Source organism: Stenella coeruleoalba (genome assembly GCF_951394435.1).
Source record: "Stenella coeruleoalba genome assembly, chromosome: 20".
Classification (NCBI taxonomy): Eukaryota; Metazoa; Chordata; class Mammalia; order Artiodactyla; family Delphinidae; genus Stenella; species Stenella coeruleoalba.
The window spans coordinates 243,313-267,415 of NC_137166.1; the positions used below are offsets into that span (position 1 = coordinate 243,313).

Here is a 24,103-nt window from a genome sequence, read left to right on the forward strand (position 1 = left end):
CTGGGTCACACTTCCTGCCACACTGACCGGCCTGGGGCCCCAAACGCACCCTGAAGCACACGGGCAGCCTCTGTGGGTGGAGGTCAGGGCTGGGAGGGTGCCCAGTGTACAGGGTAGCACGTGGGGCTCACAACCTTGGTGGCCTGGGTCATTCCAGAACCAAACAGGATCCTTAGTCACAGGCAGCCCGTGTGGTTCTGAGCTGTCACTCAAGAGCACCAGGTCCCACCCCTTCACCCTCCCCAGCCTGCGGTCCGTTCACCCCTGGATCAAGTGCCCCCCAGTCTCTGCCACGCACACCCCCCAGAGCTGCCAAGACGAGTGTTCTTTCCAAAACACACCTCTCGGCCTCCCCACCGACGGCGCTCACTGAAGCGAGCATGGATTCTGGCTCTGCGATGCCCCGGGCCAGCAGCGCAGCGGCGGAGAGGTCCTGCCCAGGGTTGGGGCTCTGCCGTGAGTGGCCGCGGGGCACGCTCCGGGGGTGCCTTGGGGGGTGTGAGGATCTGGGGGCGCCGACCGCAGCGCCGGGAAGGAAGAGCTCACGCCGGGCGGAGCGCAACCCGTTCACGTTTATAGAACAGCAGAGGCAGGTGGACAACACAGCAGCACTTCTAGGTCGGGGACCTGGCCGATCCGACCAGCACACAATCAGGAACATAACTGCACAGCGCTGGGGCCCCGCCCGTGCCTCAGTCCCACTCGTCGCCCTCGAGGTGGTCCTCGCGCGGCACCTCCAAGTCGTGGAAGTGGAAGTTGGCCATCATGTCCCGCAAGGCCAGCATCAGCCTGTTCAAGCCCTGGTCAAGGTGTGGACCCCCGGCCCCTCCGTCCTCTGGCCGCTCCCCCTGCGGCAAAGAGACTCGTCTGAGCCGCGCCTGCCAGGACGAGCCCCCGCCCAGTCCCCCGCCCCGGGACCCGACACCCGGTCTCAGGCTGGCGGCCCCCACGTGCTGGGCTCCACGTACCTCCACGGTGTAGTTCGGCAACAAGGAGCGGAAGAAGAGGGCAATGGTGTTTCCATGGCTGACAGGGCTGAGCCTGGAAGGGGAGTCAGGACGGTCAGAAAGGCCCTGGCGGGGCCACGTGGGCAGCCCCCGCGGCGGCTGGGGAGAGAGGGGGCGGGGACGGCAGGGGGTGGCTCAGGCCTGAGGTGCAGGGGGTCCAGCATGGGGCTGGCCTTCGGAACGTGGCCAGTTGAGTGGAGAGTGGGGCCGCTGCAGCCAAGCCCCACTCGCTCTTGAGAAAAGCTGTTTCAAAGTGTCCTTCGCTCAGAGCTGAGGAGTGGAGAGAAGATTCTAGGGCATGCGTCGGGGGGGGGGGGGCCCTCCTGGACTTTCCGGGCGCCTGGAGCCAGCACAGCACCCAGCCATCCTCAGTGTGACCACGCCCAGCACGTCAGCTTGGTGTTGAAGCCACAGACACTGATCATTAATAATTTTCATCTTAACCTGTTGAGCATTTAACTGGGGACTGTATTTCCCTGTGAATGCGCACTCTTAACTTTTATGATTCAGCAGAGAATAAAAAGGACTTCATTCTACAAAGTACGTCCGCCTGAAGCCCGGAAACGAGAAAGTCTGTCTGTGACTCTCCCAGGTCGGTGACTCTGTGACCACGGGCTCTACGTGAAGTAAAGCAATTACTTAACGTAAAGCTTTAAAGGCCGGAAGGAAAGGGGGAAGAAAGCATTCGTATGAGCCGATTCTGAAGGCAGCCTGCAGACTCGGCACCGCGGTGCCCGCCCCTGCTCTCCTGGCTGGGCCTCGGGGCCTTCTGCGTCCCGGCCTGACTGCCAGACACTCGTCCCTGGCGAGGCCTCCGCACAGGCTGAGGCTCCTGCTGGACACCAGCCGCCTTTCACATGTCAGGCTCACCCGCTGTTTCCTCGCAGGTTCTTACTGCAGTTCTGATTTTACATGTGTTGCCGGATTCTACAACTGCTTCCTACCCTATCTCCACCACTTGCTCCCGAACCTGACAGAGGAATGGCCTTAGCTGGACAAATACGTGAAAACACATGGCCTGCAACAGCTGATCCGTGACCCCAGATCACCATATTCTCTGAGGGCTGGACTCTGAGGCAGCAAGACCCCCCGAGCCCCAGCACTGACCTCGGAGCCGTGTGGGCAAAGGAGCAGGGCAGGAAGTACCTCTCCGGTCTGACGTAGGAGTAGATGGTGTCCAAGGGAGGCAATGGGTCATAGCCCAGCACAGACTGCGTGCTCACATCCTTCAGAAAGGCAGAGAGCAGAGGGGCGACTTTCAGCCGATTCCACTCTGCACCAGGCCTTTCTGCTGGGAGTGGGAACGGTCTGACGGAACGGCCCTTGTTTGCGAGGCTGCGTTCCCCGTACTAAAAGCCTGGGCAAGGGGGAGAAGGGCCCCTCCTCCAGCAGGACGCTCATCCGGCCCGCTCAGAGGACTGGGATGAGCCCAGGGACCGGCGCGGGTGTGGGAACCACAGGACCTCCGCTCACACGTGCTGTGACCGCCCTGCAAAATGTCAGGGCCTCACTTCCCAGGTTGCCAGCTACTGGCCTCGGGGCTCCGAGTCACCAGGTCACCGCTCTGAGCCCCATAAGGTCACGGAAAGCTGCAGGCTCGGCTCTGCCTCTCAGAACGCGAGTGTCTGTGAGGGGAGGGGCCTCTGCCCGTGACCCCAACCCGGGGGCAGAGCTGCCGGCAGGAAGAAGCCCGAGTCCAGCCTGCTCCCTTACCGGAGGTAGGGCGGCAATGGCTTCCTTGATCTCCGACAGGACCACGTGGCGGTGGATGTTTCTGGGTGCACGCTGGTACAGCACCTTGCGCCTAGGGCCCAGGGAGACGAGGGGCAGTGGTGGAGGCGGCCACAGCCCTGTGCCGCCCGCAAGATGGGCCTGGTCCTGAGAGCAGTGCCCACACCCCGGCCCCAGGCTCACCTGTTCTCACACGCCTCCACGGCAGGGTCCCCGGCGTCCACCGCCTGCAGAACCTCGTGCACGTTCTCCTCCAGCCAGCTCATGGTGGCCGGCTCCTTCCAGAGGAAGTGGGACCTCCCGAGGTACAGGCTTACCAGCTGGCTCAGGGCGGGGGGCTGGCTGTGGGCAGTGGGGCCTGTGAGACCCCCACGGGCCCAGGCTCCACGCGCCCGCCGGTGCCTGTGGGCATCCAGGGCGTGCTGGCGACCTGGAGGGGAAAGAGGCTGCCCAGAGGGGGCTGCCGACAAGGGAAAGGGACCCCGAGGCAGGGCACACAGGCATTTGCTTCTGTGCAGCGTCCTTACTAAGAACAAGTTCCTCGATCAAAATCTAAACACGAGGAGAACGCAAACACCCGTGCGCACAGACACCGGAGAGCCCGCCCCGGTTTCCTGACCGGGCTTGAGGTGGCTGGCTCCCAAGTCCCACATTTTTCTTCACGTTTTACGAGAAATTTTAAAAGGCAGCAGGTGCCAATACAGGCGTCTGAACCACACTCACGGCTGCAAGGACGTTACAGCCCCAGTGCCCCCGCTGTGTCCAACAGGCCAGGCTGATGCCCACATGGCCAGGGCCCCAGAGTCCCTGCAGGGAGGACAGTCCCGCCACCCAGGCCCGCCCCCTGCCCAGGGCGCCCACCAGTCTGTACCTTATCTCGGCGTCAGGTCCGAAGAAGCGGTGTGCGGCCACGGTGGCGTCGGGGCGCACGCTGCAGTACTCGAGCAGAGGCATGAGCACTGCGGGGGAAGCAGGACCGTCACGCCCGCAAGGCCAGGGCTGAGGCGCAGGGGAGGCCGCTCTCCCACACCAGCCCCGGGGCCCCTGCCGCCACGGAGGGTTGTCCGTCCCGCTGCCCTGCGGCCCCGCCTGCACCCGAGGGGACTCACGCAGGAGCCCTGAGCACGTGCACTGGATGCTCTCATCATAGAGAACCCCTGCCCCAACGCTCTCCCAGGGACGGGCTCCACTAAAAGCCACGGGCCTGACAGGGAGCTTCCTGGATGATGGAGGTAGACTCTGGGTTGGTGAGCAGGCCCTGCTGGCGGCCACAGCCCCCCATGCAGGGCCTTAACACCCCGTCAGGGGCCTCGTCGGGAAGGGCCAACACAGCTCAGAGCCGGCCACGCAGCCCCTGTGTGGATGGAACCCAGCTGAGATGATAGGGAGGGGCTGGCTGAGGACGCTGTCTGCCGGGAGCCCCGAGCGACCAGGCGTCACCCCGGCTGCCCACAGGGAGGCTCACCGCCAGCGATGGAGCCCGAGGGCCCAAGCTGCACGGCCCAGCCTCTGCGGAGCTGCACGCGGTCCTGACCCCAGCCCCACCAGGGCCTGAGAGGGCAGTGGGCTCCTCTCTCAGGTCACAGACCCTTTGAGAATGTCGCCCAGCACAGGGGCCGTGAGCCCTCTTCCCGTCCACACACCCACAACTTTAGGGGCCCATGTTAACCAGCAGGTCACCCGAGAGGACCCAGGACGAACCTAACTCTGAGCTCCTCACCCCAGTGAGAACTGGGACTCGAGGACGAGGACAGACACCCACTTTGCTGACTTGGCCCCTCCTGGCCCCGTTTTCTCTCACACCCAGCCCACCGCCAGAGAAAATGCATCTACTTCAGGTGGTAAGTTTTACTTGAACTGTTAATATCTAAGGACACCCTAAAACCTCCAGGTGCTCTGACAGCAAAGTTAGCGCCTGAAGGCCCCGCTGGAACATGCATCTTCCCAAGAGCTTGGGACAAGCGCTGGGACCCATCCGTGCCCGCGGGGGGCTGCGGGGACACACCCACCTCCAGGGAACATGATGAGCGCCTGCCGGATCAAGAGAGAGGCCTTCTCCCTCGCAGAGCTCAGCTCCTGGTCGGGGAGGTCTGCCTGCTGACTCAGCAGGAAATGCGCCAGCGGCACAGAGAAGGCGAAATTTGGGAGCTGGGACAGGTTCCGATGAGCCTACAAGGGGTTTGGGCGTTTCAAGGTGGCGCAGACGAGAAAGGCAGAGCTCACGGGCGCCTGGATGTCCCTGGGTGCGCTGTGCCCCTTCTCCGTGCACAGAAGGCAAATAAAAGGACCTGGGGGTGTGCGGTCAGACCCAGGCCAGGTGGGCAGGAAGAGTGGACGCCCACCTTCCAACGGCTCAGCGTCAGGCAGGGGCCGGGGTCCTCTGGGGGGTGGGGCCGGCCCACCTCCACGTCTGCTCTCGCCTCCCTCCCCACGCCTACATCGCAGATGCACACGACTCGATGCTCTGTCACGTGACAGCACGGTCTCTGGAGACTTCTGTAACCTCCGCCCAAACCCCCCCCCCCCGCCCCCCAGACGTCCTGCTGCAGCCCCACCGTGGGCGGCGCCCAGCAGCTGCATTTCTGTGAACTCCAGGAACCTGTGTGAACTAGACCCCGCACTGGGGAATCCTCGCCCAACCAGGCCACATGATCCAGAATTCAAAATAATTTACGCAGCTGTCTTTCAACTACACACCAACACGTGCTGTGAAGCAATTCAAGCACAGAATAAATAAAAGGCTGTCACCTCCTTGCCCCGCCCCCCGCTAGCCGTGTCCCCGAGACGGTGCCACCCAACGGGAGCACAGCGCCAGCCTTCATCTTACAGCAGCCAGATTAAGAAGAAAACCGGTGAAATGCACATTCCTACATCATCTATAACCCGCGTGTCTAAAACAGCACCACCAGGGTGCGAAATGCAGGTTATTAACGAGACAGCCGATGGCCTGCCTCCTGCCCGTCTCAGACCTCACGCGCACCAACGCGTCCAGGGGTCGAGCCGCGGTGGCCTCCCCCACCTCACGGCTCCCTCTGCACGCTTGCGCTCACGGGCAAGCAGGCGGCAAGGCAGGCCCCCTGGGGTCTGCCCAGGACCCTCCCCTGGCGTCCCAGCCCCGCCTGGAGCCCCGGACCCTCCCCTGGCGTCCCTGCTCCACCTGGAGCGCCCGACACTCCCCGTGGAGTCCCAGCCCCGCCTGGAGCCCCCGACCCTCCCCTGGCGTCCCTGCTCCACCTGGAGCGCCGGACCCTCCCCTGGCGTCCCAGCCCCGCCTGGAGCGCCGGACCCTCCCCTGGCGTCCCAGCCCCGCCTGGAGCCCCGGCCCCTCCCCTGGCGTCCCAGCCCCGCCTGGAGCCCCGGCCCCTCCCCTGGCGTCCCTGCCCGGCCTGGTGTGCGCTCACACCCACCTCCCACTCCTGGAAGAGGCGGATCAGGTACTCGTAGCTCCGTGCCCTTAAGGCCAGGTGGTCGAGCAGCAGCAGCATGCACAGGGGGTCCTCGTCCGGCTCAAGGCTTCCGGAGGCAGCACGGCGAGCAGAGGGAGACAAAACCCACAGTGGGCCGGCGCGGACGCCCACAGGCCGTGGCCCGGGAGGGAGGGGAGCGGGCGGCAGCCCTACCTGAGGATGAGCTTGCAGTACTCCAGCGCCGTGCGTGGGCAGCCCCGCTTCTCCAGGAAGCTCATCTGCTTGTAGAGGGCCAGGTAGAAGCTCCTAGACCCAAGACAGTTCCTCGTGAATGAGAGCACGGCAGGCAGCAGAGCACGTCGCCTGGCGCCTCGTCCGGCACTGCGTCCACCCTCTGCCCGCGGGCTTCGCCGGCATTTCCCGTGTGGCCTAATCAGCGTGAACGTTCGCCAGGGTCCTGTCTGCAGAGAAGGTGACTCTGCTTGTTGTTTGTGGTCACGTGTGTGTGCACGGACAAAAAACCAAGCCTATTTGTTCGTGGAGATCTGCATCTTCTTGGGCATTTTTTAAAAAAACTATCCTTTAAGGGAAGAGAGTTAGAATCTGCTGCCGTGTCGACCGTCTAGATCTACCCGGGTGGGCCGCCGCTTTGATCAGCGGCTCCTGCCCTGTTAACGCCTGGGGACGCTAGTATTTTATAGCATCGCAAAGAACTAAGAATTTCATTGGAGAGACAAAGCCCACACAACTAGAAGCAAGAGAGAAAATTCGGACCCCACACGCCCTGCAGACAATCTGTGCAGTGGGGGTCACTGTGCCCTGGGGCCCACGACAGCCCCCAAGCCGGAGAACACATCCTACAAGGGACACGACCCAGGACGGCCGGAGACCACGGGGGGTGGGGGGGTGGGGGCGCCCGGAGTGGAGAGCGTGCCCAGGCCCGCAAGGCCCTGAGGAGCAGGCGGAGGGTGAGAGGCTAGAGGCTGAGGTCAGCAGTGAGGCCGCGGCATCCGCTCAGGCCTGCGCTGCTGAGAACGGGGGCTTCGGGGCAAGAGAGTCTGCAGGAAGAGGGTCCCACGGGCGTGCGTGACAGGAACACGGTGGGGCTGCGTTCACGCTGCTGCCCGCAAGGCGTTCCCGAGGATCCCAAACGCGTGGGCTGCGGACTGAGTCCAAACACGCAAGGAAACATGACTACAGGTCCCATGGCGGTGAGGTGGCTGGCGAGGCTCCCTCCTAACGTGGACAAATTTAAACCCCAGGCCAGCCTGATCCGTCCACCCTCAGGTCCAGCCCTCCTGCATTTAAGCTTTAAACACAGCGCGAAGCCCTGGGACCCCAGCGGGACCCCTCGTGGACAGTCCCGTGGCACCTGCCCCCCGTGCGCCCACCCTAGCACCCACGTCACCTGTGACGCCTACGACACACTCGCGAGGGAAGATGGTGTGCGCCTATGAACGCTGGGTGGCCGGCTCACCTGTTCTCGGGCCTGCGGTAGTCCAGCCGGCAGGTCCCGCTGGTGAGGCTGAACAAGGGGTGGAAGGCACACTCCATGCTGTACAGCGCGCGCTCTGCAGGCGACAGACACGGGGCGGCTGTCAGCCTCTGCGCGGTGGCTGCAAACCCGTCCTCTGTGGCTCCTGAGGAAAGCTCCAGGAGGGAGGTGGCCACGAGACTAGGAGTTGGAAAGTGACGGGCGAGGACGTGCCCACGGGGATCACGTCAACCACAGAGGTGTGACCTGGCCACGCCCGCTCCGGCCGGAGGAACCACATGCCTCCCCTGAAGCCCACGCACCCCCGGGGCTGATCTTCAGGAGCCGAGGGTGGAAACAGGCCACTAGACGTGGACCATACATCATCACAAAAGGAATGACGTCCTGACACACGGCTCACACAGGTGAACACTGAGAACATCACGGTAAATGACAGAAGCCAGATGGAGACGTGTGTCGTGATTCCATTTACAGGAAAGTCCGGAGACAGAGGGCGGACCGGCGGTTGCCAGGGGCTAGGGGAGGCGGGTTTCTTTCGCACATGGTGGAAGTGACCCAGAAGCAACACGGATGAGGCTGTACTAGTCTGCATATACTAACAACCAAGGAACTGTAGGCTCTAAAGGGGCGAATTTCACGGTAGATGAATTTTATCTCAATAAAGCTGTTACTTAAAGAACATCCTGGCGAACCCACCACATCCCCAACAGCTGAGGTGGGGCCGCCCGCTAGGCCTTACCCACGAGGTCCCGCGCCATCTCCTGGTCCTCCTGGAAGCGGCAGGCGTCACTGAGTTGCAGGAGCGAGTCCACGTGATAGGGGCTGGTCTGCAGCAGGACCTGTGAGGCAGGAGGAAGCTGATGGGACGAGGCCCAGGAAGACCCCGGCCCCACCTCCGGCAGCTCGGCTCGCGCCGCGCCTCCACGACCCCACAGGGTGCCCGCGCACCACCATGTTGTTGGGCTCCATGGACTCCACGGCGGCCAGGAACCTGTGCTGCGTCTGCTGGTACTCTTCACTGTGCTCAAAGGCGAAGGCTGAGCGGCCTTTCCTAGACTCTAGCAGCCGCATCGACAGACCTGGGGTGGTGGGGGTGCCTGCGTCAGGATGCCCAGGGCGGACTGCCCGCAGCTTGGGCCACACCAGCAACACGCGCCTCTACACCTTTCCTGTGAAGACGTGCCTCCCCCCAGGAGCATGGACGGAGCAGCGACATCCCAGGACAACAGGGAGGGGACACGCACAGCCCGCCTCCCCCACCCCATCCGGTCAGCCCCAGACACTGTCTGCTTAGAGCCATGATGCAGGCGGGCGTGGGACAGGGCGCAGGGGCCACTGCCAGGCCTCGAGACGACAGGGACTGCTAAGCCAGGACGTCCTCTCTCTGCTTCTTGCGCTGACTCTGGGTGGACGGGGTCCAGGGTCTTCTCAGGAGCCTGACAACTTCATCTCCCTTCGTCACCTTCAGGAGACCGGTCAGGGTCCCGGACGCCCCTGGCGACACCCTCCTAAAGGGGCAGCCCTACAGGACCCCGTGGCAATGAGCCCCTCTCTCTGCCTGTGCTCAGGGGCCGCTGCTGGGAACATGGGAGTGAAGGAGAAGGAGGGTGAGATGCCCACTAGGGCCATGGCTTCCCGTGTCCTCGCTGAGCACAGGGGGTCTCGCAGGGCATCCCAGGCCCCAGGGCCCCCTGATCCTGGATGCCACACAGCCAAGCCCCCCCAGCAGGGCATGACCCTGCACCCAAACCTTTCTGCACTGCTGCTGGTTTTCTTTAAATTACTAATTTAAATTACTAAACGAATGTTAATTTCCTTTAAATTATTAATTATTAAACCACTCTCCAGTTTGCAACAACATATAAAATATCACCGTTTACCAACGAACTCGATTGCTTCAGATGGCGTAGGAGCCACAGCACAAAGGAAGAAGGTGGAGCAACGCGGATTGCACATGGCCAGGAAAACACACGGCGGGTGGGGTCTGTGCCCAGACAGGGGGCTCCCCCCAGCCCCACGCAGGGCCCTCGGCCGCACACACGCACGCTGGCTCTGCACACGCAGAGGCGTGGCCCTGCAGCCCCGCGCCCTCACCTGGTTTGGTGTACCGGGGCCAGGCGCTCTTAGGGGTGGTCAGCCACGTACACTTGGGGTACACGCGCTGTCTCTGCCGCGGCCTGAGGAGAAACAGGGTACGGCTTTACCTCCGTGCTGCCGGACCCTTGCGGGCAAGGGCAGGACAAGGACAGAACGCAAACCGCCTTGACAACGGCCGTCACCCTGCCGGACGAGACGGCAGACTGCGATCCGATCAACCAAACCACCACGGAAGAGGGAAGAAAAACAGGAAACCCGTAGTCCAGCAAAACGTTAGGAAAGGGAGAAAAGAAACAGAAGGTGAGAACCTAACGTGAAGACGACAAGGTGAGAGCGAGCCGGCAGTGACCCGCGGACACAAATGAGCTGCCTTCCCATGGACAACGCGGCTGCGCGGGGCAGAGGGCCCTTCTCATCTGCCCTCTCAGGAGGCCCCACCCCGACAAGCAACGGAGATGGGGCATCAGCAGCAAACACCCACACACTTCTGGAAGAAAGCCAGCCAGACACAGGAGCACGAGCGGGCAGCGGGGCCGGCCCAGCTCCCTCCCCCAGGCTCGGTGCTGCGGCTCTCTCATTCGGGGGTCTCTGCTGCAGGTGCGAGCCCCTCCCCACAGCCGTGGTCACACCGAGGGCTTTCTGCTCTATCACTGATGCTTTATTTCTTGAGCTGAGTAGTGGCCAAGTGGACCCATGTATATTACACTGTATACCTTTTTTGATAATATGAACTATTTCATTAAGAAAAAAATTGAGTAAAAACCTGGATTGTGTTAGGAATGGGATGAAATAAAAGTAAAAAACTGCAGGAGAAAAAACAACTCTTCAAGAAAACCATGGTCAAAATCTGAAGGAAACTAAAATGTGGGATGATTCTGGGTAATTGGTAATTGTGAAAAAAAGGAGAATTAACTGGATGCTCAGAACTGTCCTGTCTGGCATCCCAGGGATGGTCCAGCCCTGCAGTGAGCCGTCCATGCAGAAGAGGCTGCCACTGGGAGGTGGGGCACCAACGGGGGAGCAGACACCAGCGGCAGAGGAGGTCCAGATGGGAGGACCCGGCAGGGAGCAGCACACACGGCACCTGGGATCCCGAGGGGACGAGGAGGGACCACGGCTTCTCAAGGTAGCCCATGCACAGGACTTCATTGTTTAAGGAAGGAAACGTGATAAATAACAACTATAGTAACACCGCGAAAAACAGTAAGTGCAGTTACGATGAACTAACTACTGGTAATAAGTGTAATATGCACAGAAATAAGACCAGGCGAACATGCACAGACAGACCAGGTAGACGCAAAGGACGCGAGGGCGGGTTGGGGCGGAAGGTCCAGCCCAGGGCAATACAGGTAAAAAAGGGGAACATTTTGAGTTAAAGTGTTTTTCATTAATATTCCAAAAAAGAAGACAAAGTCAGAGACCCTTCTGTCCTGAGTAACTTTACACCAAAAATAAAAGCAAATTATACAGCAAATGCAATGAGAAATACAAGGAAAGTGTGAGCGAATGACATGAAAAAATTCCTCAACCTCACTCAAAATCAAACAAATAGAAGTCAGGGGCTTCCCTGGCGGCCCAGCGGTTAAGACACCGCACTTCCACCGCAGGGGGCATGGGTTCAACCCCTGGCTGGGGAACCAAGATCCCTCATGCCACCCGGCACGGCCAAAACAAAACAACAACAGAAGTCAAAAACGTGGAGACTATACAACAGTGTAAAACAACTACACCCCAATTCAAAAAAGACCAAAAACGCGGAGACTATGCAACAGTGTAAAACAACTACACCCCAATTCAAAAAAGACCAAAAACACAAACACATGGAGACTATTCTTCGTCTTCACATTATGACAGACTTGAAAGCCTCCTACACCTGCCAAGGACCCGAGGAGGAAGCAGCGCGCAGACGGGGGGCAGCGGGTGACACCCCTCCCGGGCACCCTCGCGCCAAGTGCCAGCAGGCACTGCAGCCAAGTGCACCCGACACCTGTGCCCGGGGCGCCTGCTCCCCCCATGCTGCTGGCGCCGCTGCTGGCACAGTAGTGCGGGGTAAATGGTGCTCAGGACCCAGCCTGCAAACCAGGCGTGTGAGAGATACAAGAACCCTACGGCCCCCGGAAACAAGACATGTGCACGGGGCCCAGGAGGCGCAGCAAACAGCCTTGAAGGGTCATCTGTGGGAGGCAAGGGCGACGGCTCGGAACTGCTTGAATAAGCAGCTCTTTTTCATAAGCCTCTGCCGAGGGAAAGCTCCCACAGTCGGGGCTGGGCCCTGCGAGGGAGCAGCCCAGGCAGAAGAGCCCCCTTCCCACGGGAGGTCTGGGATCCCCATGCCCCGGACGCTCCCGCGGCGCTGACTGCACGGCACCAGCCCCCAGAACTCACGTTCACGAAGGTCAAACTTATCGCAAAACCCAAACCCCACATCGGTATTGCTCTCAACTGAAAAGCAAAAATGAATCTGGCTAAGATTTCAAGGCCAGAAGTTCAAACTTCAGAATCTTTGTAAAACTAGGACTCGCGGGGGAGAGCAGGCGGTGCGTGATGGAGCCCGACACCCACAGACAAAGCCACGCGACTTCTCCTCGACTCCCCTTCGGGTCCCGTGGGCTTCCTTTCTCACTGTGGCTGTAAACACCCTCCCTTCCCTTCCCTCAGCTGAGAACACAGCAGTGTTGGTCTTACCTCTGCTCCCCCAGGACGGCTCGGGCACCAAAATACCTTTTCAGTTCCGTGTCTGGATTCAAGTGTCTAGAGAATTGAAAATTTTACAGAGAAAAATGAAATTGAGTGTGTTAACAACGATCCTGAGAATGTCAGAAAGTCACATAAGGACCCAGCATGGAGAGCGGCTCTCCAGCAGGCCTGATTTCTCTGCAACCACACGGCCCGTGGCCGAGACCGGCCACCACTCGCCAGGCCGAGTCAGAGCAGCGTGAGCCCGGGCACGAGATCGAGGGGTCTTCACTGCCTTAGGAAGGAAGGTGGCTGATTTTGAATGCTGGCAACAGTCTGCGGTAGGGACGGGGTTTCATTAAGCACCTACAGGAACAGGGGGTGGAAAATTCACCCCCGAATGGCAGCTTTAATGCAGCTCAAGAAAGAACGTTCCCAGACACGCAGAGCTAGAGAAAGGTCCTGGAAGGTCAGGGCTGCCCCGTCCCCTCCCCTCTGTCCCCGAAGACGAGCGCTCCTCACTCGGCGAAGCCACACCTGTGCTCCACGTACAGAACATGCTTCTTGGCACTCAGTGGGGGCGGGCCTGGGCGGCTGGAGCCGCTGGCATCCTCAATCCTCTCCAGGATGCGGTCGATGTCCTCCAGCCCATTCTCCTGCAAGTCCCCAAATGACATGTTCACTACCACACTGACTTGCTGACTTTATAAGTAACCATCAATAGCAAGATTTACTCTTACAAAGAACAAGTATTATATTGTGTTTCCTTCCTGAAAGACAGTCCAATCTGAACACCCTGTACTGCACGTACATTTAGAAAAAAGAAGAGATGCTTCGTAAGAGGAACAGTCAGAATCACAGACCAGGAAGGGACTCTGCCAACGGAAGAGCATCATTTCAGACGTTTGCTAGAAAATGGAAAGCACGGAGATGGGCTCTAACCCTCAAGGATCGAAGGGAACAAATTTGGTAATTTCCCCTGACCTCTGAATTAGTCAAATAAAATATCAAGAAAAAACGAAATGTTTTCAACACCCCCTCAAGAAACATTCCGAAAAGAACACAGAGAGCAAATCCACCAGCCACACATACCGAGCTTTCTCCTGCAGCGTTTTTCTTATTTTTCTGTTTCCTTTTCTTCTTGCGGAGTTTGCCACTTGTATTAGACTGACAAAAGAAGCTCATTTCGGTCAATGGAAAGACACAATGACATCTTAAATCCAAGAACTAGAGCAGCCAGCTGCAGGGGGACAGCCAGCTGCAGGAAGACAGAGCAACAGGCCCACCGCCCTGCCGTCCACCTTCTGAATGTCCTATGAACACATCCACTTCTCTCCAGCAGCTGACACCTCCCACTGGTCTCCCTGACTCTGGCTGGCCCCCACCTTTCTGAGGTCTCCCTGACCACTTACGGGGTCTGGACCCTCCGCCCACCTGCCCTCCGCTCTCACCCGTCACCGCGTCAACCACTCTCTGCCACGCTCAGCCGGCCTGGAGCCCAGGGCTCCGCACCGCAGGCCGCCACACCTGCAGTCCCCCCACCTCAAGACCGCTCGTGCCTTCCCCCGGCCACCACCTTCCATCAGTGTGAAGGTCCTCGAGGAAGCCCCCCGGCACCCCAAGACCAGTCGAGGGCCCAGCTGCACCAGAGGTCCCTGGGGGGCACAGACTGGCTCGCAGTGAGCACTTGCTGGGTGAGTGACAGAGAGCCTCCTACAGGGACCCCCTTCCTCACCGTGCTGCTCAGCTGCCACACCCAAGCCTGGCCTGGCCTATGTGTCTCTCTAAGGGCACCCACCAAGGGCCCTGGTCCACCCGGCCCGAGCTGCAGACACACAGTCGCAAAGAACACACCCGACCTGGGCAGAAGGGCACTCTCCCAAAACAGAGGGGGCAGGCCTCGTGCCAGGGAGACGTATCTAGGGGACCCGGACTGCGGCCCCTCGCCAGCCGCCACCAGTCTTGAGGACTCCAAGCCAATCTGATAAGGGCTCCCAAGGAAGTCTGGGGGCAGCCGGGCAATTCACAAAATGGCCCTCAGAGAATGCCAACGGGGTGTGTAGGGGGAGCTGCACCTGCTCTGGGGGAACCGCCGCGTCCGTCACGTCGCCATCCTTCTTGGACTCTGAGTGTCCACGCTGGGCCCTCCTTTTGTTCCCCGATGCTGCGGCGTCAATGAGCAGACAGTCGGTCCTGTCCCCGTTCACCCCGGGCACCTCCTCGAGGTCCTCGATGTTTATCTGGAAACACAGACGGGGGAGCAAGGGCATTACGGGTGCGTCCTAGTCACAAATGAAAAGGTGACTCTCAGATGCACGCGTGTTGCAGGGAAAGGTGGGCGGGCACCTTCCAGGTCGCTGAGGTTGTAGAGGGAGGACCACAGATGTCCAGTAGTCCAGTGGCCACGACGCTCCCCTCTCAGCAGCGTGGGGCCAGGGCCACTTCAGTCATGGTCCCAGAGAACGCTGGGGCGCTGTGGCTACGGGATCTGTCCTCAGGGTGACATGATGAGGAATCCCACACGGGACAACTTCTCCCCCTACCAAGCACCACCCCAGAGTAAACACACACGCTCAGCTAATGCCTCACTCTTCCCTCCTCCCACCTGGACTCCGGCCAGCTGTTCTACACCAGCAGACAGGACCAGTGCCTGGGGGAAGACAAGGCCCAGGAGATACTCAGTAACAAGAATGGTAACGCATCCATCAGGGGAGCCTTAGACAGTGGTGAACAGGGATGAACCACGCTCGTGTGCACACGCAGGCCTCAGGAACACGATGCAGAAAGGAAGGTCCCAGGAGACTCACACCCTCGCTCTGGAGGAGACGGGGCAGGGACAAGTCACGGGACAAGTTCTGGCCCTTCTGCTAGTAAATGAATCAGCAAACAAAGGAGGCGACACGCAGTACCAACACCACGCTTCACGAGCCAGATCAGAGGGATGCAACCTGGTTCACCGAGGTCCAAAAATAAATTTTAAAAACTACATAAAAGATTCAGAACATCCGAAAAATATAAAGCTAAAAAAATAAAAATAAAATCCACTCTAAACCCCAGAACCCTGAGATGATTTCCAAACAAAACTGGGGGGCTTCCCTAGCGGCGCAGTGGTTGCGAGTCCGCCTGCCAATGCAGAGGACACGGGTTCGTGCCCCGGTCCGGTAAGATCCCACATGCCGCGGAGCGGCTGGGCCCGTGAGCCATGGCCGCTGAGCCTGCGCGTCCGGAGCCTGTGCTCCGCAACGGGAGAGGCCACAACAGTGAGAGGCCCGCGTACCGCAAACAAACAAAAAACTGGGGCGAAGTCCTCAGCGACTGGCCACTGCCTGTCCCCGCGGGGCCCGGGGCTCTGACGTTAGTCTCAAGGGAAGGGACGCATGCGCGTCTGTGCTCCCTGGTTTCGCATCTTCACCAGCGGAGGTTCCCACGCGGCAAGGATGAAGCTCAGGGCTGTGTGACGCCTGCTTGTCTAGCAAATTCACAGATCTTTTTCTGTAACGACAGCACCACGCAGACCGCGATGGGGACAGCACCGTGAGGCCAGGCCCCGCCGTGGACCTCGGTGCGAAGGGAGGAGCTGCAGTGAGGGCCCCGCGGACGGTTCTTCTCCACAGCAGGGGTCCCGGAGGAACAGCCCCATGCTTTGTCCAGCATTCAGCACTGGTGACGCCTCCCAGGGAAGCCCGGGACTGCTTTACTTTTATTAAGTCATGCTCACATCCTTAAAAAAAAAAAATTCTCATTTTTGAGCCCCCTGTGGAAGCTTGAGGTGTTTCCAGAAATTCCAGTTTATAAGGAGCTCCACGCCAAGGTCAACTTCAACGGACAGCAAAACTCTGACTCTTGCACGCAGGACCCTGCGGAGCTTTGGCAAGAGCTCTGGGAAGAAGCACGATTCGCTGCCACCCACGCTGCTACCCAAGCTGTCCAGTGTCCTGACGTCGATCTGACTTGCAATCCAGGAGCTGCCATGGTCATCAGTTTTGAGGTCCCAACGGGTCCCTATTTCCAGAGGGTCGTGTCTGCTGCCTGTGTGCTCTCTGGAATCCCCAGGACAAGGCACCACGAACACTTCGGTGAGGACGGGGGAGGGGCTGGATCTCTGTTGGGGGGTAGGAAGCTTTTTCTTTAAAAAACAAAACCAAACCGTGGTACAATTGACATCTCTTGAAATGAATGTACAGGGCAAGTTTTGGCAGAGCCGTGTAACCTATACTCTTATCAAGAGACAAAACTCTCCTGTTATGCCAGAAATACAGGCCTCATTCCACCCCCAGCTAAGCCTCCTGCCGATGCTGGCGAACCCTAGCGTTTTCACCACTGTGACTTTGCCTGTCCCAGGACGCCGTGCCCGCACGGTCAGTGTCTTCTGGAGTGTACGGCTTCTGAGGCTTGTCCCGCTCTTGTATTAGGCGTTAGCTCCTGGTTCCTGGTGACCGGTATTCCTTTGCATGGATTCTACCACATAAAGTTTATCCACTGAGAGTCTTTTGTTTCCGTTTTGGGGTTACTGTGGATTAAGCTGCTGTGAAGATTTGTGAAGTCTTCTGGGTAAGTGTTCACAAGTGGTTGCTGGGGTGTGAGGCGTCAGGTTTATGCTGAATTGCCAGGCCTGTTTCCAACGGTCGGACAATTTCATCCCCCGCCAAAGTTGCTGGCCCCAGCAGCCTTGAGCTGCTCTCATTTTGGCCATACTGGTGGGTGCACAGGGGTACTGTATTACGATTTTTTTATAATTTTTTAAAATAAATTTATTTATTTATCATTTTGGCCCCGTACACCTTAGTATCAAGCCCAAGACTCCGAGCAGGCTTCCGGAACTCCTTCTCTCCAGCACCCTCCCCCTTAACTCCAGCCACTTCTACAGACCCCACATCTGACCTGCTCCCTGGCTCAGCATGAGCTCCACGATCTGCTGGGCCAGCCTCCCTGTGCTCATCTCTGGAGAGTGTCTCCAGTCAGAAAGCCGGCACAGGGGGCTAGGGGACCTCGGACCGGCAGTGCTTGTGGTCTAATGTCTGCAAACAGTTCACTCATGCATTTTGCTAGTTTGATAGTTATTCAGGGCAAGAAGGCGGCTCGAGTACCAGTTATTCTGCCACGGCTAGAAGCTGAAATCTTACTTTTGTTTCCATTCATCCACTGCTTGGTTTACTGAGAGATTTTGGCTCTGTAAAAATAAGCCTTTCGGGGACTTCCCTGGCGGCCCAGTGGTTATGACGCGGCACTTTCACTGCTGGGCCCGGGTTTGATCCCTGGTCGGGGAACTAAGATCCCACAAGTCACACGGTGCGGCCGAAAAAGACAAAACAAAACAAAAAACATCTTTCGTTTTAGGGCCCCTAAGAGTGCTACTGGAAAAAAAAAAGTTATTTTTCCTATTAAAAGAGGGAAAACGTTAAAACTTTACATTACTGAGGAAGTTCTTCTCTGGCATGCAGTCGGGGATGACAAAGCCTCATCTTTCTACCATCTTTCAGTAGGTAGAAACTGGCATGGATGAGGCCCCCTCTGCTAAAGCTTTTCTCACAGACTTGAGGACAAAAGAAGTGATGTGACGTGAAGCTAACCTGAAGAATCTTAGAACATTATTGTAATCCACGACCAAATGTGCCCTTGAGCAGTGAAAAAATCTACAGGGGCTCCAATACCACCTGTTACCAAATGCGTTTGTGAATGTGGATCCAGGGTCTGGCTGCTGCTGCCAGCAGAACCGGGCATCAACATGAAGATGACCCATGTCCGCGAGTCGACGGTCACCAAACAACGTCCAGTTCTTATTCCAGTCAAACAAGAGCAACCTCATCAATGACGCTTTTACTTCGGAACAAGTTTGCTTTTATTTAATTACACAATTTAGATTTCTTCCAATCTAGATTTATTTCAGAGACTGGCCACTATATTGTACATGAAAACAGAGAGACATAAACATGTAATCTTCAGAAAAGAACAATCTTCCTCGCTAAAACTTTTCAATGATATAGAATAAATCCTGATAGTTTTTAAAAGCTTGTGTGGTTTTCTATCAGATTGTCAAAGTGGTCCCTGACCCCAAAACACTAATAAATTCTATTTTACAACACCATTTTTAACAGTTGCACAGTACGTTATGCTGCAAAACTCAAACTATACCCTTAAAACAGGTGCATTTATTACATATAAATTATATTTCAATAAAACCGATTTTCAAAAACCAGTCTGGATGAGGTAGGAAAGATGATTTCTAATCTAAGGCCAAGGAAACTCACCCAAGAGCCAGCAAAGAGGACAGTCCCAGCCATTAAGTCACAGAAGGGTGTCTTCCCACTCCCCAGGGGGAGAGGGGTGTACCAGCCCCTAGAAACGCCTCTAATCCACTTAGGGTCACACGTTTCTATTGAAGTTCTTGGCTGTCAACACGATGTAATATCAACATTTGCTGAGTACTGTGCGCCTGGCATGGGCTAAGGGCTGTACACGTTAGTTCACTGACTCTTCGTGACAACCCCATGAGGTAAGTAACATCATCCCCAGGAAACAGGGGAGCCGACGTGTATGCTAGGAACCCTGTCCAAGTTCTCACAGGTAAGAAGAGGCGGAGCTGGGATGCAAAGCCCGTGTGCAGACGCTCACTCACACTCTGTCCTCAGAGGAAACACTGACTCATGCCGCGACCTCTCCGCACACCTACGAGAACAGACACTGTTCCGGGGGTGGGGATACGCGAGGGAACAACAACGTCTCTGTTCTCACACAGCTGATACTCTCCGGCAGTGGGGGCCAAGCAGCACGAGATAAAAAGAACACGTCGGTAACTTGTAGGGTTTGTTCTGTGATAACTTCCAGAGAAAAAGGAGAAAGATCAGAAGAACGGGGAGAGGGGCTGTAACTTTAAATCGCTGGGGAGGGTAAGCAAGACTCAGAAGGTGACATCTGAGCGAAGCCTGAGCGGGGGAAGCAACACAGGAACATGGGGTGTTCCGGGTAGAGGGGACAGCGGGGAGACCTGCGTTCCAGGCCTGTGGCTGGAGCAGAGCAGGCAAGATCAGGGAGACATGAGGCGGGCGATCCGGGCCCTGGGGGGCTGTGAGAAAGGAGGGCTGAGAGCAGATGTGGGCCTAACAGGATCCTTGTGGCTGCTGCACCCAGACAGGCTGCAGAGGCCAAGAGGACGAGCGGGACCGGGTCAGAAGTATCCAGGCAGAGGCAACGGCCACACCGCAGGTGCTACACCTGCAGCCGCCCACGACTTCACCAGGGTTTGCATGTGGTGTGTGAGAGAAAAAGGTCAGGGGTATATTCCAGGCTGCTGGCCTTGGCAAGAGGAAGAGTGGAGCTGCCCTCGACAGACAGGGAAGGCTGGAGGAGGCAGAGAGGGCAGTTAAAGTCTGGACACACTGAGCCTGAGACGTCTGCGAGACACCTAAAGGAGATGATGTAAAGATGGCGTTTGAATCCACAGACTACGATGGAGGTCTGTGCAACACCAGGGTCCTGCCGGAGAGCAGAAGAGGATACGCACAGCACAGCACTCAGCAGGGGCAGCTGTTGGGTCCCTCTGACCTGACCGATACCACAGGGAGTCCAGAAAAGCACCTTTTCTCTCTATTCACACACAGAAGCACCTGCTTTTTTTTTTTTCATCTATCCCCTCACCCTGGCCCACTGTCCATCTATCCTCCTTTCCTCTTCAAAAGGAACGCTAACTTTGCTTCAGAGACAAACACCTGGGCACGGTTAAGAGTACAATTTTAGGGACTTCCTCAGCGGCGCAGTGGTTAAGAACCCGCCTGCCAATGCAGGGGACACGGGTTTGAGCTCTGGTCTGGGAAGATCCCACGTGCCGCAGAGCAACTAAGTCCGTGCACCACAACTACTGAGCCTGTGCTCTAGAGCCCGTGAGCCACAACTACTGAGCCTGTGTGCCACAACTACTGAAGCCCACGTGCCTAGAGCCCATGCTCCGCAATGAGAGAAACCACCACGATGAGAAGCCCATGCACTGCAATGAAAAGTAGCCCCCGCTCGCTGCAACTAGAGAAAGCCCGCGCACAGCTACAAAGACCCAACACAGCCAAAAATAAATACGTAAATAAATTTACTAAAAAAAAAAAAAAGAGCCCAGAACCTGGATTTCACTGTGGGTGTCACTTACTACCTCATTTGTACAATGGGGACAACATGACCTTCCCAGACCGTAAGACACATGACATCGCAGCAGGGCCTGGAACGTGTGAACGTTTTCCAAATGAGTTACCATTGTTTAAGACTGAGAAAAAAAGAAGACTAAACCTGGAGGATGTCAGAATAAGGAGAAAGTACACTTGACAGATGGTCAGGGAAAACAGCCAACTTCAGCACAAACCCATTTCAGCCTGTTAACAAGTGGGATGGAAAGAAGCCTTGAGGGTTTTGAAAGAAGTCAAAAAATGACTGGAGGGCTTCCCTGGTGGCGCAGTGGTTGAGAGTCCGCCTGCCGATGTGGGGGACGCGGGTTCGTGCCCCGGTCCGGGAAGATCCCACATGCCGCGGTGCGGCTGGGCCCGTGAGCCATGGTAGCTGAGCCTGCGCGTCCGGAGCCTGTGCTCCGCAACGGGAGAGGCCACAACAGTGAGAGGCCTGCGTACCGGAAAAAAAAAAAAAAAAAAGACTGGAAAACCTAGGGATAAATGATGTGATGGGAGCACTGGGGAAAAACCGCCCATGTGTGGAGAGCTGTGGAAGCTGGGTGGGGGCCCGTGAAGGTTACTTGTACTGCTCTATTTTTGCATGTGTTTGAAATTTTCCATAATAAAAAATTAAAAACAAAGAAATGGCAAGAAACAAGGGAGCGGGGAGGCTCTGAAGAGGTGGCGGGATAGTCTGGAGAATTTGAAGACGGACTTGGTCCCGCTTCCAGCAGAAACTACAGGGTGAGGCTGCCTCTTACCTTGGAGGAACGTGGACAATCTCTAAACCAAACTACCAGACTGGCAGCCCACACGCCCCAGTCTTAGGATGGGCCCCTAACCTGCCAACTTCCTGTGAAGTTGGGAGCGGTTGCCAGACTAACAGACCTTACAGACGGCAGCTGGTGTTCTCCACGATCTTCACACCTACTGGTACTCCTCCAATCACTCGGCAACCGCGGTCGCGCCCTAGTGTGTGCCGGGCGCACGGTGCTGGGGACACACGGTGCGCAAAGCAGACACGCTACCTGCCGCTCGGGGCGGTCAAGGGAGCGAGAACGAGCACGTGCAAAATTACAGACTGAGGCCAGCGCTACGGAGACGGGGGTGTGGGGGGGGTTGGCGTTATTTCTCTGTGCCAGACACCTGCTACGGGGACGCAGCGATGGGCAAGAGCGAGGCACCCAGTCCTGGGTTGTGAGGAGCAACCGAGATCGTTTGCGAAGGCCCTTAGACGGCACCGCGAGGGAGACACTTAACCCTGAAATGAGGGTTGGCGACCCCAGACCCTGGGAGCGAAGCCTCGCCCACTGAGCTGCGGCCCCGCCCACAGACGGCAGGCCCCGCCCACCCAGCTGCAGCCAGGACCCCACTTACCCCGCCCCCGGACGTATGGCCCCGCCCCCACCGCAGCCCAAAGCCAGCGTAGCCACGCCCCCGGCCTCAGGCCACCGCCCACTCCTTTCGCCCCGCCCCCCACTGCAGCCCAGACCCCAGTCGCCCCGCCCCGTGACGTCACGGACCCTCCTCGCATGCCACCCCCACCGCGGGCCCCCACCCCGGGCAGCCCGACGCCTCACCAACTCGAACCGGTTGTTGACTCGGACGCCCTCCTTCCCTGGGCCCCGGGGGCGCCGGCCACCGGGCCCCCGCTTTGGGCCTTCTTCTTCCACATCATCGTCATCGTGGAGGACAAACTGCAGGGCGCCGGGCCCAAGGGGCTCCTGGCCGCGCTGTTCCCCCCTCAGCCTCCGGAGGGCCCGGCGCGACATAGGACCCAACAGCCGCTGACGTCTAGAGACTGGCAGAAGGAAGAGCGGAAAAGAGAGCGGACAGCGCGCCTGCGCACTTAAGGCACGGTGGCGCGAGTCTGGCGTGTCGCGTCTGCGCGCTGCGGCCTTCCGGAACTTCCTCTCTGTCTGCGGTGGCATCAAAGAAGGCGCAGGCACTTCCGGGCGAGTTCTCGCGCGATTTGGGCGGTGTCTTCGGGTTTTCTGGAGGCGCGCCAGCGAGACAAGTTTGGACGGCGCGGGGCTCCGAGCCTCCAGTAGCGAGTGCGGGCCGGCGGGGCGGGGACGGGGGCGGGGCGGGGGCGGGGCCAGGCGGCAGCTGGGGGCGGGTCGCGGAGGGGTGCGCCCAGCCGCTGCTGGCCGCCTCCAGGGGCTGCCGGCGAGGCAGTTCTGTCCTCATTAAAAGTAGGCGCGTCCAAGCCGAGGAGCTTCCCAAAGCTGCGGATCTCGACCCCCCTCCCACGGCAGGCTGAAACCGACTCTTAGGTACGCCCTGGGCGTTTGCTTTTTGTCGTCATTAGTGCGTCCCAGGTGATTTTCCTGTACATCTAGGTGTGGGAATCCGTGGTCTAAGGTGGAGGCTCGCCACCCTTACCGTGTGTCGTCATCTCCTGGGGGGATTTTTACAGTGAAGGTCGAGGACTCATCCCTAGAAATTCCAATGTGGGGTCTAGCATTGACATTTTTAAAAAAAGGTCTTCAGGAGTTTAGAGTGTGCAGGCAGATTGAGAACCCCTGCTAGGGCAGGATGGTCTGGTGTGGGGAAGGGGCCCTCCCACCCAGACGGAGGAGGGTCGCGGACGACCCTCACTGTGGCGCCAAGCCCTGTCCTGAGTTCTTACCTGGCCGTGGAAGGTAGACGTCCTCACCTTTATAGGTAAAGAAACTGGGACTCAGAGAGTAAGGAAATGGCCCAGGTAGAATGTGGGTCTGCCTTTGTGTCTGTGGTTCCAGAGCTGAGATGAGGAAGGCTGCTGGCACAGCCCCAGAAGGGAAGCAGGTGTGTGTGCCAGTGCTCGCACTGCTGGCCGGGCAGCCATACTGGTCACCGGGATCTTGAACTGCTTCACGCTGGCTGGCACGTGGCTGCTGCCTCACACACACACACACACACACACACACACACACACACAATCCAGCCACTAAGCCTCACGCTCAGCACATACAGGATCTCCAGGGCACCATCCTCCTAAAAACTCTGATTGTTCAGGGATCAGGCTAGTTGTTAAATAGATTCTGTGTCACTGCTGTTCCAAGGTGTGACCAGCTTATGCAGGCTTATCGCCTCACCTGTGGATGGAAACGAGGGGAGTGTCACCAGGAGCTGCTTCCTGCCCTGCCGTCTGTTAAGTTGGCAGCCGGGGGGTTGTGAGGGGTGCCTTCCTTGAACAGGCAGCTCTGAACATGAGCCTTTCCCTGGGCTCCCGAAGGCCTGTTCCTCAGAGAGAAGCTTGGTTGTAAACAGTTCTAGAGCGGGCGACCTCCATCTGTCAGGATCTAAATTAGGTGAGTGGAGGCAGGGCTGGGTTCCCTGGGCCAGCACTACAGCTTTCTGCGCCTGGGGTCGGCGGGAGGTGAGCCCCAGCAGCCAGGACAGCAGGACCCTCCCTCCTGACCTCACCCTGGAGCCATGTGGGCCCTCCTGGCTTAGCCCAGCTGCCCCAGAATGGGGTTTATTCTGTTTTCCGATGGGCTTTCATTTCAAGGTGTTCCTGTGAGGATTAGAACCTGGGTCTCCCCCTATTGGGAGCAT

General features: G+C 58.3%; 1 protein-coding gene across 2 annotated transcripts; it reads right to left on the reverse strand.

Moving 5' to 3' along the window:
- Window positions 1–553: 553 nt before the first annotated feature.
- Window positions 554–22,580, reverse strand: TCF25 (TCF25 ribosome quality control complex subunit). 2 transcript variants are annotated; one of them, XM_079907902.1, is made up of 18 exons: window positions 22,141–22,580; window positions 14,489–14,653; window positions 13,506–13,580; window positions 12,951–13,069; window positions 12,423–12,488; window positions 9,735–9,817; window positions 8,589–8,719; window positions 8,380–8,479; window positions 7,623–7,716; window positions 6,359–6,451; window positions 6,146–6,251; window positions 4,748–4,907; window positions 3,610–3,697; window positions 2,922–3,080; window positions 2,721–2,811; window positions 2,154–2,233; window positions 969–1,041; window positions 554–848 (listed from the first exon to the last, which is right to left on the reverse strand). In XM_079907902.1, the coding sequence occupies exons 1-18, from the start codon at window positions 22,489–22,491 to the stop codon at window positions 693–695; spliced, it is 2,190 nt and encodes a 729-aa protein (XP_079764028.1). In that variant the 5' UTR covers window positions 22,492–22,580; the 3' UTR covers window positions 554–692. The 2 variants fall into 2 exon arrangements, with proteins under 2 accessions (XP_079764028.1, XP_079764027.1); XM_079907901.1 differs by having other exon boundaries at window positions 554–1,041.
- Between the last annotated feature and the right edge of the window lie 1,523 nt (window positions 22,581–24,103).

Excerpts from the sequence above, each read along its gene's own strand:
- TCF25 (XM_079907901.1), bottom strand. The coding sequence starts at position 22,491 with ATGCCACCGCAGACAGAGAGGAAGTTCCGGAAGGCCGCAGCGCGCAGA. Across the intron at positions 13,581-14,488 it reads CGGCGGTTCCCCCAGAGCAG|TCTAATACAAGTGGCAAACT; the intron begins GTGCAGCTCCCC and ends TTCTTTTGTCAG. Across the intron at positions 6,252-6,358 it reads TACTGCAAGCTCATCCTCAG|CCTTGAGCCGGACGAGGACC; the intron begins GTAGGGCTGCCG and ends TGCCTCCGGAAG.